The 17360-nt window shown below is 47.6% G+C and overlaps 1 protein-coding gene across 1 annotated transcript in view; it reads right to left on the bottom strand.

The window, feature by feature from the left end:
* The window catches only part of RB1 (RB transcriptional corepressor 1), a 1278597-nt gene that overhangs the window by 745447 nt on the left and 515790 nt on the right, over positions 1–17360 (bottom strand). The window contains exons 14-15 of the mRNA XM_085621884.1: positions 1417–1473; positions 1289–1320 (exon numbers count right to left, since the gene is read on the bottom strand). Of these exons, the coding sequence (XP_085478010.1) occupies positions 1289–1320; positions 1417–1473 (89 nt within the window). The remainder of the gene's footprint in view (positions 1–1288; positions 1321–1416; positions 1474–17360) is intronic.

Here is a 17360-nt window from a genome sequence, read left to right as displayed (position 1 = left end):
TTCACTCTACTGTGCATCACTGGAGTCTATGCCACTTCACTCTACTCTCCACCACTCTACGCCAATACACTCTGCTGTGCTCCACTCTACACCACTGCACTCTACTCTTCGCAACTGCACTCTACGCCACTGTCATCTACTCTGCACCACCATTATCTATGCCACTGCATTCTACGATGCTGAATTATTCCACTCTACTACACTGTATGCCACCTTATGCCATTCAATGATACTCTCCTCTATGCCACAAACTTTTAGCCATGCCGAACAGCAGCCAAGCTGGTGTACAGCATGGTTAAAACACATCGGCAAAGCCTATAGATTGTTTTGCTTAAGCACTCCATGAGCAGGTGTTTTTTTAGTTCTCTCCTCGTGTGCTTCTCACCTCTTCCAAATACCCAAACCACTGCTGCACTCACTGGTGTGCCTCTCCCCATCACATTCCCCCTCTCCCTTGCGCTATGCATCGTTTTCTCCATTCTGCGTTCATCCCTCCCCCGCCACTGTGCTGCTCTTCTTGGTGTGCTGCTTTTCCCCTCCCCCAACTCCTGCCTGTTACTTTCACTTTCTCTGTGTCCCCACACATACATCTTTTCTGAGATTAACAAAATATTTTACTTTTCTTTTTTTCTGGATTGGTGCGGGGAGGGGGGGGGCTTGAGGGGACAAGAAGAGTACCAGTTACAGCAAACTGCTGCTAGCCCCTCTACCAAAAAAAGTGCTATTGTTCATTTCTTGATTTTTTATTTACCAATCCATCTTGGGTGGCTAAATAAAAACACGCCACTCACGTTATCTGTAATGATGCATGCACGTCATTATTCATGCACACCTAAAAATTGATTCAGACGCTGCAAGCACATTATTGAACTTTTTTTTCTTCGATTGCCCAGGCTGCACATTATTCTGATGCTGTACACCGTCACCAAAAAGCACAGCCAAAGACAAAAGGTCCGAAAGGCGAGACCTATAGGAATTGCAATGTTTTTTTAAATATTCCAGTCCATCTGCTTACATCTCTTTATTGTTCTTGTTTTTATTCCTTCAAGCTGTTGCATCCATTCTCTGCCTATTATGTAAAACCACGTCACTTACTTCTCACCTCAGGAGGTCACCCTTTTGTAAAAGTTTATAAAATTACAACTGTATGAATACAATTAGAATATAAAGTTACAAAAACACCTTAGGGTGTTGGCAACGTTTATGGTTAATAATGTACTTGATCAAAATATCGGTTTCAATGGTAAATCTTAGAGAACGACAGAAAAGTTAGAAGGTCGACACGTACCTAAAATTTTGCACTGATAGTCTCTTCTCCTCCTACAAAAAAATGCATGTAAACAAAAATAAAGTTAGGTATTGAGTCTCATTTATATTTTCTTTGCGCATGTATGGGTTAAATACTGCCAAACTTACTGATTTAAGCATTGCCTCCATCACTCTGTATGCCAAGCGCACTCCAACTTTGAATCTCTACGAAAAAGGAATTTAAAATTTAGTAAATGTTGTTGATAAAGTCACAATACTGCAAACCACAAAATAAAAACCATAACGTTTGCAGCAGCTGCAGTGGCACTAGGTAAAGGGGTAATTGCAAAAATAACTATTGATGGACAGAATGCAGAACAATGTCATACATTCACCCCAGTACAGAGATCTGGGCCTAAATCCATCGTTTTTTTGCTCACCATGCCACTCCAGTTTGGACCCAGCCATATGCAAATCAGTCTTGACCCTGTGCCCAGGGATCTCAGTGAGAATGACTCCAAGGCTGCTGGGCCTCATGGCTTTCTGCATCCTGCTTGTGACACATGCCAGATGACATATGAAGGTTCTGCAATGTGACCTGAAGTTCCAGTGGGCTAGCATCAGGTCTAGATCTCGGAGGGCCCAGATGTGGGTCCTGGGCTCACTGTGCCACTGGAATCAAGCTATCCTGGCTGAAGAGGGGTGAAACCCCGAAACCGGTCCTAGGAGGCTTGTTTCCAGTGCAGGGAGGACCTGGCTTGGCAGTTCGGGCTGGACTGTTCCCATGACACACAGGGTCAGACTGATTTGCATATGACCATGTCTGAGCTGGGGTGGCGGAGTGAGCTATAGAATGATGATGGATTAAACCCATATCTGTTGACTGGGGGCGAGTGTTTGCATTGCTTTAAACGCTTCGTCCATCATCCCCTTTGGTTTTGCTTTGTGCGCCCTAAGTTGGCAGGGTAGGCCCAGACGTGGGTCCCTTGCTCACTTTGCCACTGGATTCAAGATAGCCTGGCTGATGAGGGTTATGAACCCGAAACCGGTCCCAGGATGCTTGTTTCCGGTCCAGGGAAGACATGGCTTGGCAGTTCGGGCTGGACTGTTCCCATGAGGCACTGGGTCAGACTGATTTGCATATGGCCATGTCTGAACTGGGGTGGCGGAGTGAGCTAAAGAATGATGATGGATTAAACCCAGATCTGTTGACTGGGGGGTGAGTGTTTGCATTGCTTCAAACGCTCCGTCCATCATCCCCTTTGGTTTTACTAGGTACAGGGGTGCCAGCGGGGTCACTGCAGCCCAATAATATTTTTTGTTTTTTAACTTCCAAGCATATTTTCCCTGCTTCCATTAGGAGGCAGAGTGTTTTTGCTATGTCACTAAAAAACACGAAATACTGAATCAAGATTAGGCAGAGTAGTTTTAATGCTCATTCGCACTACAGTGTGGCACAATTTAAATTTAGTTCCATCTTCCCTGTTATCTTAAATCATACCTGCCAACTCACACCGTGCCACCGTGTGACACATGATAGCAGCTCGCATCACACGGTCTCCTAATGAGGAGCTGATATCACAGGGTGGCAGGGAAAACGAGCTGAAAATCACTGTAAATAGTGGTTTTCCAGCTCCTCTTTCGAGGCTTTTAACTGCGACGTCCATTAAAGGGTGCGAAAACCCCCCAGACCATCAACTCAGCGAGCTTGGGGGGTCAAAAGTGCCCCGTAGATACTTCTCAGGTACGAGGCCCCGCCCCCTCCTCACACGGTGAGATTGTTCTTCAAGTTGACAGGTATGCTTAAAGGAGGAATTCAAAATACAGTGCACTGCACATTCTACCTCACATGCTGGTAACATTAAATAGACAAGCACCAGTTTATCTTCGTGCCCAGAGGGAATAAAGAGATCATGCGATGGAAAGCCAAGTAGGAGGCTGGAAACTCGTGGTACCTGGCAGAGCATCCAGACAGCTTAAATATCATTCACAGCACTTGCGGTAGCTCTCCGTGGCCACAGAGATCTCTCCCTGAGGGCGTGGCAGCACCTGCAACCCTTACTTGACTTAGTAAATGAAAGGACCGCTAGCAGCTGCCCTTGAGTGCATATATAAATATCCACCCAGGTTTAAATTATCTGCACCACACCCTTAAGTACAGAACAAGCGGTTCGTGCAAAACACGGCCAGTGAAGAGACAGAATTACTTAGAATGCACTAGTAACTACATTGCTGATAGGTGGTCCTTCTGTACATCCCCGGCCCCTATTCAACAACAAACTGCCGACTTTTCTCAACGGGACTCTTTGCAAATATCATGCAAACTTTATAACTCCTTAACATGAAAGCACGAGGACAGACTAAGGAGAAGAAAGGGCCCGGTATGGCTCTTCTACTGGAATTAAGAACAAAGAGAAAATAGTCAGTAAATGGGTTTCTCCCAATTCAGATTGAGAAAAAAAGAAATGGCAAGGACGGATATTCACCACGGCACGCGAATGTACACATTTTTTTTATTTTTAGTCTCAGGGCGATCCCAGAATCACAGGATGTTGAGCCGAAGCCGGGATTCGAACCCGTTTCCCCACTTGCCAAAGTCGTTACACCTTCTCCACCAGAGGTGCCATTGTATGTTCTGCAGAATCAAACATAAGAAGAAGCTAAGATTCCCTTCAAGAAGGAATAACCTTCGCTGCGCGGCGGTCTCTGAAAGTGTGTGCGAGGTCGCAGCATAGCACTGCTCATCGAGGACTGGCTTCATTATTCACAAACGTCAAGAGGGCTCTCCAAGGTCTTCTCTTTAAAAGGGTGCTCAGGGCGCGCCTCCTTGCATTGCTTTACTTACCCTTCGAAGGCACAACCTTCAGAGAGCAGTGTTCCCTCTGAGAACTTTATGACATCTATATTTCCAGCATACACTCAGTCTTGTCCCGACTGTGACAGTCAAAAGAAAGATACTAGACTCTGGCCTGAAATATGTGCTTCTCGTCTCCGCAGCTCTTGGGACATTGGGGGGTAGGTACGTAGGTAGGAAGCTGTAGGCCTCACTCACTGTGTAGTAAATACATCTTTTTCAATTTACTGTCATAAGTCTCTTTGCTGAGGGTTGATGTAGTGAGTTTATCGCAGTCAATAGTTGGTACCAGAAAAAGTTGCCAGTGGACTCTGTCCCTTGACTGTGCTTACTTGGAGGGAGGGAGGGATGAACACACTCTTACAGCAAGCAGGCTTCACTAGATGTCCAAGAGGAGTGTCAACATATCTGAAAAAGGGTTTACGATTTGAGGTGGGAAGCAGGTGGATCGCCAAAATGGGTGGTTTGCAGCAGCGCGTGGACCGTGGAGGTACTCAGACCTGACCACAGTCTGCGTGTAAACAATCCTTAGGCACCAGGAGAAGGGTCCTGGTTGCTTTTTTGGTAAATATCCTGGATAATACATATCATTTGCAGGGGCATTAAAGATGCTATAGTCATTGAAGTGGATAGAACTACGGTTAGGGCTTTGAAGGTTCCAGATCGACAGGCTTTGTCAAATTAAGGAATTCAGTGGACCTCAACAAGGTATGGAGACTGATCCATAGGCACAACAAAGAGACACGATTCATTTAAAGTCATGACTTCAGCAGACATAGAAGGTTTTGAAGTAGCTGCACATGGCAGATATGTCGCTTATCCCCACTATAATTTGAACTGGTAATTGTGCCTCTGACAGAGTGGTTTAGATGAGATGAACAGATACAGGGCTGCAGGTGGTCAGGGGGTACAAAGAGGGTGGCATTATTGATGGGTGATGTACAAGTCACTTACCTTCGGTAAGCCGCAGACTGCTTACCTTTGAATGTCTAAGGCGTCAGACTGCTGGATCGAGCATCACACTTGTGCACCGGAAGGTGGTGTCAGTCGGCTCCATGTGACGTTGCCGACTCTGCCGTTTTGAGGTCCGCGTCACCTATATAGTTACCATCTTTGCACACTGATGTCAGTTACTTTCACGACTTTCCGTGCCAGGAGCGCGGAGCCATGAAGTGCACTGACATTGGTGTGTTTTGAATAACTAGGGCCCTGAAAGGGCATAGCCACTACCCTAAAAACCTGTCCGTAGTGCGGGCAGAACGGGTGGGGCAGTAAGGAATCTGCAGCTAGATCATGTCTCTAACAGATAAGGCGTTATCAAAGGTAAGTAACTTATCCACCTGATAGAGACAACTAGCCTCAGATTCCTTACATTTGAATAGATAATCAAGCAATACCATCCCCGGAGGAGGAACTGCGTACAAGTTTGGGCAGGAAGTCTTGCAGAACAGAGCAGCCAAAAAGGTCGTCCCTGCGAACTTGATTGTCCAGGCAGGAGTGCTTGGTGAACATGTGCAGTGATGCCCACGTTGCTGCTAGACACATTTAGAGGACTGGGGCACTACGCTCCAATGCTGTGGGACCAGCTTTAGCTCTAGTAGAATTAGCCCATTTGGCCAGAGCATAGCACATTTTAATGCAAAAGACGACCCATCGAGAGATCATCCTTTTCTGCTCCGCATTACCCTTCTCTCCCACATAACACACGAAGCGGTACGTGGGAGCAGACAAACGTCACTGTTTACCTAAAATTCATACAGAGCTGGAGGATGCTGTCTTGTAATTTCTTTTGAGGTCTGCGTCAAACAGTTTAAAGAGCCTCTGTTCCCCTCCCTTTCTATTTTTGTAGCAAACTGTGTGATCTGGGTGGGGAATGGAGGAGGCAGGTGGGGTCTTCCTCGGACCCAATCGCGGTTAGTCAGCTACCACTGCAGGTCCTGCGCAGTTCCCGGCGAGATCTGAACCTCATGCTGCGCCCACTGAAGCTTCAGGTCACACTGCAGAGCCTGCATATGTCATCTGGCATGTGTCACAAGCAGGAGGCCATGAGACCCAGCAGCCGTGGAGTCACTCTCACTGAGATCCAGAATCGAGTCTGAAACAATGGTATCATAGCCTGAATATCCTGGACTCACCGCTCAGGAGGATAGGCCAGCAACTGCACTGTCTCCATAACAGCTTAGATGAAAGGGAACGTCTAAGAGGGAGTCCGGCGTGACTTAAGCACGTTGATGGTGAACCCCAGCGAATGCAGAGGGTCCGTTGTAGTCTGGAGATGGGGGGACGACAGCCTGGGCCGAGCTCGCCTGCAAAAGCCAGCCGTCAGAATGGGGGAAGACTGGCACCCCTGATCTGTGCAGATGAGCTGCGACCACTGCCATCACCTCGGTGAACCCCATAGGGGAGCTGATAAGGCCAAAGGGGAGCACGGTGAACTGAAAGTGCTTGTGGTCTACTCTAAACCGCAGGTAGCGCCGATCAGCAGGCAGGACAGGAATGAGAATATAAGCAAGTCCAACGCTATCATCCAGGGTCCAGGGCAGACAAGACCTCTGCTAGAGTGTGCATTTTGAACTTTTCCTTTTTGACGAAGTAGTTGAGGGCTCGCAGAGCTAGAATAGGGCACAAGTCCTTTTCCTTTTTCAGGACCAGAAACTAGCAGGGAGAACCACCACAGCCTACTTCTGACACAAAGTCAGGTGATCCTCCGTCAGTTGGTCATAAATTGGTGGGATTGGGGGGGGGGTGTAGTCTCGAATGAGAGGAGTTAGACCCTTTGGACTATCTGAAGAGCCCACCTGCCCAACGTGATGTTTTGCCAGTGGCGGAGGTGATGGCTGATCTTGCCACCAGCTGGTTGCCCATGATCTTGAAGAACTAGACTGGGAGGGTTTGGAGGCTGAGGCTGTAGGGGAGTCGGGGGAGGGGAGGTGGGCAGCGAACTAACCTGGTGTCTGACTGCCTGACCCATGGGGCTGGAACGAGCCACGCCCACGGCTGCACAGACATTGCTGAACTTGCACTGCCTTGCGGCGGGGGTATGACTGGCGTGGCTAACAAGCCCCTTCCGTAGGCACAAAAGGAGCGAAAAGTAGACAGGGGATGTGTGGCCACTGAGAGACCTAAGGACTTGCCCGTAGCCCATGATCCTCTGAGGCGTGCTCTAGCATGTCTGCTTTGTCTCCGAAGAGACAGGTTTCATGAAAGTGCATGTTCATGAGGGAAGCTTGGACATCCCCAGAAACGCCATAAGTTCTCAGCCAGGTGCGGCATTGAACAGCCACCGTCGATGACATTGGTCTGCCCAGCGAGTTGATCGTGTCCAGCCCACAACGAATGGCTAACTCTGCTGAATCTTTCCCACCTGATACAGCTCGGTAGAGGAAAGACTAAGCTTCCTTCGGAACCTGTGGCAGCACTTGAGCAACCGTTTCCCACAGGGAGTGGGAATATCAGCCCAAAAGGCATGCAGTGTTCACCGACTGCAATGCAAGGCAGGAGGAAGAAAAGATTTGCTTACCCCAACTATCCAGCCTCTTGGATTCCCTGTCCAGGGGTGCGGATGGGAACACACCTTGTGAGGTGGAGGTCTGGATTACCAAGCTTTCAGCGGTAGGGAGGGTGGTCAGGAAATTTGGGTCGCCTGGTGCAGGGCGATGGAGGCAGCAATTGTCCTATTCACAGGAGCTCCTGTGCTGGGCTTGGACCAGGTTCCCAGAAGGACACCAGTCAAGGTCTTATTGCATGGCAGGAGGCGTTCCAAGGAGGAGACACCTGGCTGCAAGACCTCCATCAAGATATTCGTCTAGACTTCCACCGAAGGGACCAGAAGGTCCAGGACCTCAGTTGACCTTCTCAACACCATAGTATATGAAGCTCCCTCCTCCGTAGCCACGGAGTGGTGCGATCGGCATCGGTCCGGATCCATCTGGGGGGATATCCATATCGGAGCCACCAGCGCAGAACCTGACAAAGTCCCCTATCAGCTTCAGGGCTGGAAGGTGCACCAGGAGGATCAGTCTGCCCAAATATGAGGCACATGGCATCATAAAAGTCTTTGAGCTGGGCGGGGGTCACTCCATCTCCAGAAAGGCAGGGAAGAGCAGACTCCACCCATGCACAGGTTCCGCAGAATGTTGGCTGACAGACAGGGAGAAGTCGAAGCACGCTTCAACTTATTGTGTTCACATGACTTTTACCTGGCCTACCCAACGACTTTAAGTGGGAGGAAAAGGACTTAGGACTCCTGGAGCAGTCCCAGGACCGTCCTCTCGACTGGGACTAAGAACGAGACCTCCGGGGCAAACGATGCAGTGCCAACCACTCCCTCAAAGCTTTCGGAGCCATGGCCCGGCAGTCGGAGCTCAACTTCGTGTCGTGTTCACAATCCAGGCACCAAAGACAAATCAGGTGTGGATCAATCACCAACATCGTGGGGTGGCAGGCGCCGCATGATTCGAATCCAGAAGTCTTCTTCGACATGTTGGAAAAACCTACACACCAAAAAATGTCTGACAAATCATCGAAAAAAGACAGTCAAAAAGTAACAGAAAGTAGCCATCTTCACGAATCTGTACTGGCTGGCATGGAAGGAAAAGAACTGACTGTCAACGTGACTAGGTGGCGTCTTTAAAAGTGACATGGACATCACAACGACGGAGATGACGCCAACGAAGTCACGCAGAATCAAATGATGCCACCTACTGGCATGCGAGGGAATTTCTTGAAGAAAAATCTTCCAGATACAATCTCACGCCTGGGAAATTCAAAGATAAGGAATCTGCGACTACATGTCTCTATCAGATATGCTTCTTTACATGCAACAGTGACAAGATACACTGCCACTCCTGTCAGACATGCCTCGAGTCTATGGCAAAGCCTTCAGTCTAGTGGTGAGCTGGAGTAAATCTACATACATACATCTGTCTGGACAGCCCTTTCAACATGCATCAGATACACAATAAAAGACGTAAGAGGATATCTTTCATTACTTGGGCATACTTCACACGATCAGCGCATTGCCTGGGAAAATAACATGCCACCTAACCTGCACCGCACTCAAAGACCTGGAATCCTGGGAATCCCTGCCACTAAGCATAATGGGGAGGGTGGCACTGTAGAAAATGGCGGTTCGATCTCGGTTCTTATACACCCTACAAAACTACCCATTTTTTTGTCCCACCTGCATTCTTACAGGATCTCTGTGGACATTGGCAATGCTCATGTCAGGCTTGGGACTCCCAAATCTCCGTCTTTATTACAAGGCATCCCAAATGGTACAGATAGGGGACTGGCTGTTTTGAGACTGACAGGACTTCTCTTGGTGTCTGGAGCTCTCTACACTCGGAGAAACATGCACTAGATTTGTTCTATGGGGGTTCCCTCTGGCACCCCCACCCCTTTTGACTAGGCTTCCTTCCAACATTAAATGGTCTGAGAAGCCTAGTGCACAAACACCACTATGGCTATGGAAATTGTTTGGAGAATTGTTTGTGATGTATCATTCACCGAATAATACATCATAGCTCATCATACTTTGGATGTTAGCACATCCTAGGAGACCTTGTAAAACATCCCTGTGCTCCTCCCTCACAGTGAGCGGGTTACAGCCGGGAGGAGATCCCAGATGATGAAGCATGAACCTCTGGTGAGTGATGGGATCCTGTTTCCTTTCATGGGTTGCCCACGTGAGGGCTCTAGTTAGGCGTGCATAGATACTGGTGAGCAGTAAGGGACGCCTCTGGGCGCAAAGCAGTACTGCAGACCTCTAGACAAGTTGCTGTTTCTTCATAGTCTCTCGGGAAAGTGTCTTTGTAGGTCTTTAAATATTTTCCTGTGGACCCTCCCACTAACAGTTTTTGTATTTCTATGGAAATTGTTTCCCACCTGTTTGATATATGGGACATTGATCACATCAATACATTTGATCATGCCTCAATGGAGCTGCACTCCACAAATCCCAATTTTTTAGGTACCTTCAGCTGTGCCACGCCCTGGAGAATCGCCCTGGAGAATCTTTACATGAAGTATTGGAATACAATCCCCTGGAGGACAAACGTACAATGGAAGCAGTGGCTAAGAAGGAAATCTCAAAATCAAACAGGCCCTTCTGCTCAATGGTCTGATCCCCTGAAGGGCTTGCGAGAGACTTGGCCGACAGAGGTTAGGAAGATGCAGGGCTCGAAAAATCATAAAATTGTTACCAGACCTGCAGTTCTAGTAACTTAAAAAATATACTCCACCCAACTGTAATGCACTTGACCTCTGTCTCCGAAAGCCCAGCAAATGTGCCAAGTTAACAAGATTTAAAGGCATTTTTATTGCTCATTCACTTTGTCAACACTAAAGATGCCTTTAAATCTTGCTATCTTGTCACATTTGCTCTGCTTTCAGAGACAGAGGTCAAAAGTTAGTTTGTCTTCCTACTCACCAGAAAGGGCGAGTAGGATCTAAAAAAATCTTGTCCTAATTGAATCTGTCTCGTAAATGCAGGCGTTTTTCGAGCCTTGAGATGGGAGATGATGAACGGCAAAAGGCCCGGCTGGCGACCTGAACTCAAACTATCCCTTCAAACCTGTGACTGATCCAATGTAACTATTTTCGTTAAATATATTACCGCCCTAGCAGGCTGTGGGAAATGGGAAAGGCTCGCAGTCTGGAGTGCCTTGTGTGTCATGCCACAGAGGGATCTCTATACCATACGATTTAGTACTGTCCGGTCATAGTGCATTACTGGCGAAGGGTCTATGCCTCTCTGGCTGAGGCGCTACAGTTTCCAGTGGTCCTGGATCCCAGAGTAGTCCTAATGGGCATAACAGACAGCTGGCTGGAGACAAGGATTCAACAAAATTTGGCTGGTATGGGCTTTCTGGTGGCCAAGCGGGACATTGTTAGAAACTGGCGGCAGATGGAAACTCCAGCACTACAGGAATAAGTGTGGGGCATGAACTGCTGTACAAGAGCCGAAGTGTTGGTTTAAAAATGGTGGGGCTGTGTAGGACTCTGGGGGAGGGGGAGGGGGGGGGATCCCGCTCGAAAAGCCCAACATAAATTAGTAAGGGACTGGTACGACGGCGGAATTGCCCTCCCCAATATTAAAACGTATTTCTGGGCCTCGCAGCTCATTGTGGTAAACCAATGGATACATGCACCGCAGGATGACCCTGCGTTTCGCATGGACAGGCACGCTCTTGGAACGGCGGGTGTTTTGGGCGCACTATACGATAAATCCCGCAAATCTACACTAGTGGGACCCCCTGCACACACGATACATATTTGGTTCGCAGAACTCCGTGCACTTGGCTGGGAGGGGGTTTTAACGCATCAAACATCACTTTGGGACGCCCGACGTTCGGGTAAACTCCGTAACAGCAAGGGCTTTGACAGGTGGGACCTTATAGGTATGTCGAGGGTGGGGGACCTGTGGGAGAAGGGCGAGATGCTTTCATTCTCCTGGCTGCAAGAAACCTATGAGTTGGTTCCGACGGAACACTTCCGTTACATACAGATCAGGCACACACTCACGAAAGCCATTCCACCAGGCACCGATCTCCCCGAGTTCTCACCGCTTGAGGATATATTACTGACAGACCGCCTGAATAAAAAGGCCATCTCCGTGACCTATTGTAAAGTTATAACTAACTGGCAGGATCCCACGATAGCCCTTAGGGACAAATGGTAGGCCGAACTCAGGGACTTGGATGAAACGGATTGGCAGGAGGCTCTTGCGTCTCCACGTGAAGTAGCCATACCCTCCAAACTCCGACTCGTACAGCTCAAAATACTGCACCGCATATATTACACAAGACACACACTATACAGAATGGGAAGAGTTGACAGCCTGATGTGTCTGAGAGGTTGCGGGTCCTTGGGTACTTTTTACCATACCTTGTGGGAATGTCCCAAAATTGTGCAATACTGGGAGGCTGTCAAGGACACCATCACGCAGGTTTGGGGACCTACGGTCCCCCCAGACCCCAAGAGATGTCTTCTCAATATCTGGGAGCCGACGGATCTCAATCATGCGGCCCAGGATTGGGCGCCCTTGGGTATGATGCTGGCTAAGCGCAATATAGCTCAGCACTGGGGAGAGCAGGCAATCCCGACTCTTGGACAATGGTGTGGGGACATGGATAGAGCAATGGTGGCAGAAAAGGTTGTTTGTATTCATAGAAGGTGCCCTAAGAAGTGGACACGGGTGTGGGGGATGTGGAATGCCTTCAGAGGAAATATCTGTAGCCCGCCGCTCGCAAAATCAGACTCGGACCCGAGTGACTGATGGTCATAACCACAGCTAATGTAACCTACATAATAATTGTAAATGTTGTATATGGAGGGTCATGTGCGAGATGTGAGCAATGCAGAAGCATGACAAACATATTGTCATGTTGGCATGACTGTTCAAAAAGTGGGCAATTGTACTGTCAGATTCTTTGTAAGAAGTACCAGTATACTTGAAATTCAATAAAAATGTTTATAAAAAAATAAGGTATGAAAGCACAACATATAGTGGTCTCCAGGGGGAGACCAAACCATATACTAAAAAAGTGGAATGCAAACTGTGACCGAAGTCAGGACTTCGACCAGGAAAATCACAGGAGCTGGGGACACAAGGAACCACCCAAGGTAAGTACCCAGGAACAACATGGAGGATTTGGGCAGAGTGGAAACACAATTGCATGCCCAACAGAAGTCAATTGGAAAGTCACGGCTGCAGTTTTGAAGAAGGACCCTTCCCAGTGAACTCAGAAGAAACCCTGTGGAAGACGGAAGGTTGGAGAGTCACCCTACCCACGGATACCCCAGGATACCTACACCAGGGAAGTCGGGTGCATAGGTGAGAAGTGATGTCAGAAACCGCCTTAGGCCACAATGGAGGTCTTAAGGAAAGATGCTGCAGGAGGAGACTGTGCAAGAGTCCAGTGGAATCCAAGGGTAAATTCTTGAAATATAGAACCTGTAAGCAGAGTGGACAAGTCTATGCCACTCGGCAGTGACCAGAAAGCACGGAAGAGCAATGTCCACCAATGACGGATGGTTCAGAAGAGCTGACGGTGTCCTTGTCGCTACAGCTGTGGGGACCAGGCGATGCTGAGTAAGACCAGGAGACGTGCACAAGCTGTCCCACATCGGAAGTCGAGAACCAGGGGTTTGTGTCTGATGGAGCACCTACAAGCCCTGGCAGCTGCAACAGGCGTGGACAGGAAGAAGAAGCAACTTTGGGAACAGCAAGGTCCAAGGGACTCCCCACAAGCAGGAGAGTCAGAGCGGGCCCAGAGCAAGCAGGGAAGTCCACTGGGGCAGAAGAAGACCCTCAAGAGGACCCACAGTTCGAAGGCACAGGAGTCGCAAGAGGACCTTGAGCAGCTCATCAAGAAGATAGGCCCACTGTGGAGAGGATGCAGTGAGGACGCTGTATTTGACAGGAAGAGATGCTATAGCTTCTTGTAGCCTGAAGATCTCTGGAGTGCAGAGCCAACAAGCCTTGGCAACCGGAAAGCCGACGCAGAGCACTGGGGTTTGGTCCCAGAGGTTCCAATGAGGGATACTGGCCTCAAAGTTGAAGAGAGTACAGGTCAGGCCTCGAGGGAGTTGCAGAACCACCAACTGTGCTGCTGAGTCTTTCGAAGTCCGTGGGACCAGACCGGTCGGCTTTGTTGCGGTGACTGCAGACACAGGGGAGTTACTCCTTCACTCCAAGGGAGATTACTTTGAATGTCCTTGATGCCCACAGGTCTGGTGAAGACCCTGGAAGAAGCAGACACAGACGACGACGAAGACTTGCAGGACAGCGAGACCAGGAGCAGCAGGAATCTTCTTTGATGCAGTTTCGGTTCCAGGCAAAGTCCAAGGACCAGACGGTTGAAGAATGATGTGGTTTCAGGCTTGAGTCTGGTCCCACAACGAATCGGAAGAGCCCCCACATGGTAAGCCCTTAAGTACCCTAGGGAAAGGGTTGGAACAACTCGGGGGTCCCTCCCAGAGGAGGGGCTGGACAGACACTTGGATACTTCGGTGTCCTTTGTCCAGTTTCACGCCAGAGTGGGAGCCAAGGGATCCATGAACTGGTTCAAACTGGAGTATGCAAGGAGGGCACCAAATGCGCCCTTCAAAGCAATTTTGTGGCACTGGCAAGCGCCCCCACCACAGCCCAATACACTAAGTCCTGTCTGGGAGGAGGTCACACCTCCCTGTGACAGGAAATCTATTGTTCAACCTTCCCCTGCTCGAGCTTGGCTCAGCAGCAGGAAGGCAGAATCGTGTCTGTGGTCGGCAGCAGCCCTAGCTTGCTGTCAGACCCTGAAAGGCTGTATGTAACGGGGAGTACAGGGGGGTACCTCCAACATGTTTGATACCAAACATGACTGGGTTCGGTGCAGCCACTATATAGTTAGACATCTCGTAATGACTGTCCACTAAATGCATTTAAATGGCTGACCGAGCTTACAAAGCCTGGAGAATCCGGGGTTTGTAGCGGTGCCCTGCTCATGCAGGGTTACTCTCACACTTATAACCAAGCACCCTGCCTTTAGGGCTGAAAGGCCTGCCAGAGGGGTAACTTATAGGTTTTAAGTGTAGTGCCTCAGATATAAGGAAACTTAGATCTGTCGTGAGAGGTGCAATCACCAACTCACTTAGGCTGCAATGGCAGGCCTGTAGTCACAGTTTGAGTGGTTTCTCATGAGTGGCACAATACATGTTTCGGCCCATCGATGACCCCTGGTGTACCTATGCCCTGAGTGCCTTAGTACCATATTCTAGGAACTTACATTGGTACACCAGTAGCCACTTGTGAATGTACAGAAGTACTTACAATGGCCAATTTAGGCCATTTTCTCCCAGCAACTGAAACAGTGGTATTGTCATATTGACAATATTTGGAGCTTGTGGGATGGCACTGAAACCGATCTTGTAAGAATCCATGATTGGATCAACCACAGGCACCCAGACATCCAATTTACTCTCACCAGAAGTACCTCCTGCTTAACATTCCTGGACGTGGAAGTCAGACCATTTGACAACAAACTGACAGTGTCTCTGCACAAGAAACCAACAGATAAAAACACCATGTTACATTACAGGAGCTTCCACCCAAGATCTTTAAAAGAGAACTTGCCGTACGGGCAATTGTTGAGAGTCAGGCAAAATTGTTCAAGAAGGGAAGATTATGAAAATCATGCCGGTGCCCTATTTGATCAACTCAGATTGCGAGGATATCCCCAAAATTTACTCAAACACGCAATGAAACGTGCATGGTTCACGCCTCGAGGGAATTTGCGTTTGAAGAAACTGAAACAACAGCTGGAGAAACTAGTTTGTGTATTCACTTACGGACCGGACACCAACAAATTTCGACAGATCATTCTCAAAAACTGGCACTTGATGGCAAACCTGGAAAATCCATTATTACCACCACTTTTTGCAATGAAGAAAAATGCGAGTATTGGACAACAAATTATCAGAGATCGTATCTCCCAGAAAAAAAGACCTACGATCTCAAAAGAACTTAAAACCATAAGTAAGCCACCATTAATGCGGAAACTGTTACGCCTGCGAAACAACAGTGGATGGAATAGACTTTACTCACAATAATGTCACATGCTCACACAGAGACTTCACGAACTGTAAGACCAAGAACGTTGTGTACATCACTATAGGCCTGTGCCAAAAACTTTAAGTGGATAAAACTAACCAAAGCATTGTCCAACATCGATGGTCAACCACTTCATGGAAAGAAATCACTCTGAGAAAGATTTCAAGTGGACTGTTCTTTGTGTGGTCAACCTGAATTCCAGAGGAGGTGACATTCATTCAACACTCATAAGACAAGAAGCGTATTTTATCCTCAAATTCAACTGCACCATCCATGGGTTAAATTAATTATCTGAAATAGGTTGCATTTGATTTATATGCGCATAAACTGCGCTGTCTCAAACTGTCACATTTCGTTCACTATCTGCCATATTTTGTGAAAATCTGTGGGCAGCATATTGCTTTCAAGGATACTTGGTTCTGGAACTACCAAACCCAGACGGTAAGACTGTTACATTGGTTGCAATCTGCACACTATGTACCCATTTTACAGAACGTATTCAAGGAAATTTGTTTGAAGAACTGCTAATCCCAGAATGCAAGAGACCCGACTGTGGTCTCAAGCAGAATAAATAACGGAAGTCTGGTGGGCCGCGCGCTTGCAGCCCAACGAACGAAGGAAACGCCGAGGAGTTTGAAGTGATACAAACGAGTGAGTACGAACAATTGAACAAGCACGAATGACGGCAAATGCTGCCAGTTGAAGTTCCCGCCTCAAATATTGGGTCTGATTTCAGATTTATCACTTACAGAAAGCCAGATACGTTTTCAACAGAACATTGGTCTTTTGAACAACAACTGCTACGCTAACAAAATAGAAGTAAGTGACCCAGCACCACTGTGATCAACCGTTGGATTTTGACAAATAAGCACACATATCGAATAAGTAATATAGTGGAAATTCATTATTTTCAGAAATCGTGATACTTTGTGACCGGATGTCATGCATTGAATAACAACATCGACGTTCACTGCGAAAAGTAAGTCATGAAGCACTGGAAAGTGCGAATTCCTTTCCTTGCATTAATACAAACCTTGGCTTGTGTGCACACATGTATTTGATACACTCTCTCTACTCTTTAGAACGCAGTTTTAGACACACATCAAGGAACTTGAACAAAGGGCTATCTAATACAGGTATAATTTGTATCCCTATTTCAATACCACCGACAGAAGTACAATTTAAGGGAAGGGTTGGCTACAACTTATGTTACGATTTTGTGCTTATTTAGATCACACCCAATCATGGCCATGATTAGAATCCCATAACTTATGTAGGGATTTGAAACGTGTCGGCACCTTTAACCAGTGGGACACCTCCTTTGGATTTGTACCCTATCGCAGGGAATAATTGTTTGTGTAAATAAGGTTATCCCTGGATATAATTAATTTGTGTTCCCTCTGGCAGCAACCTAATAATGAGCAATGAAACGTGATCAACAAATTACATGTTTAGGTTGCGTTCTCTTTCTTTCTTTTTGAAACCATGACTGGTTTTAAGGTTTATGTATGGTCATGTGCATTGTAATGTTTCCTCGTCAACTGTTTTTGTCAATTATGTTAATGTACGTTCACTGTTTGAATCATGATGTCTTCCCTGTTCTGAACATAAAAGTGAATGACTATGCTCAATGAAAAAATTACGAATAATTGAGTAAATAAATAC

Source organism: Triturus cristatus, chromosome 8 (assembly GCF_964204655.1).
Source record: "Triturus cristatus chromosome 8, aTriCri1.1, whole genome shotgun sequence".
NCBI lineage: Eukaryota > Metazoa > Chordata > Amphibia > Caudata > Salamandridae > Triturus > Triturus cristatus.
Note: the sequence above shows the minus strand (reverse complement) of the source record. Positions and strands in the feature narration are given on the sequence as shown.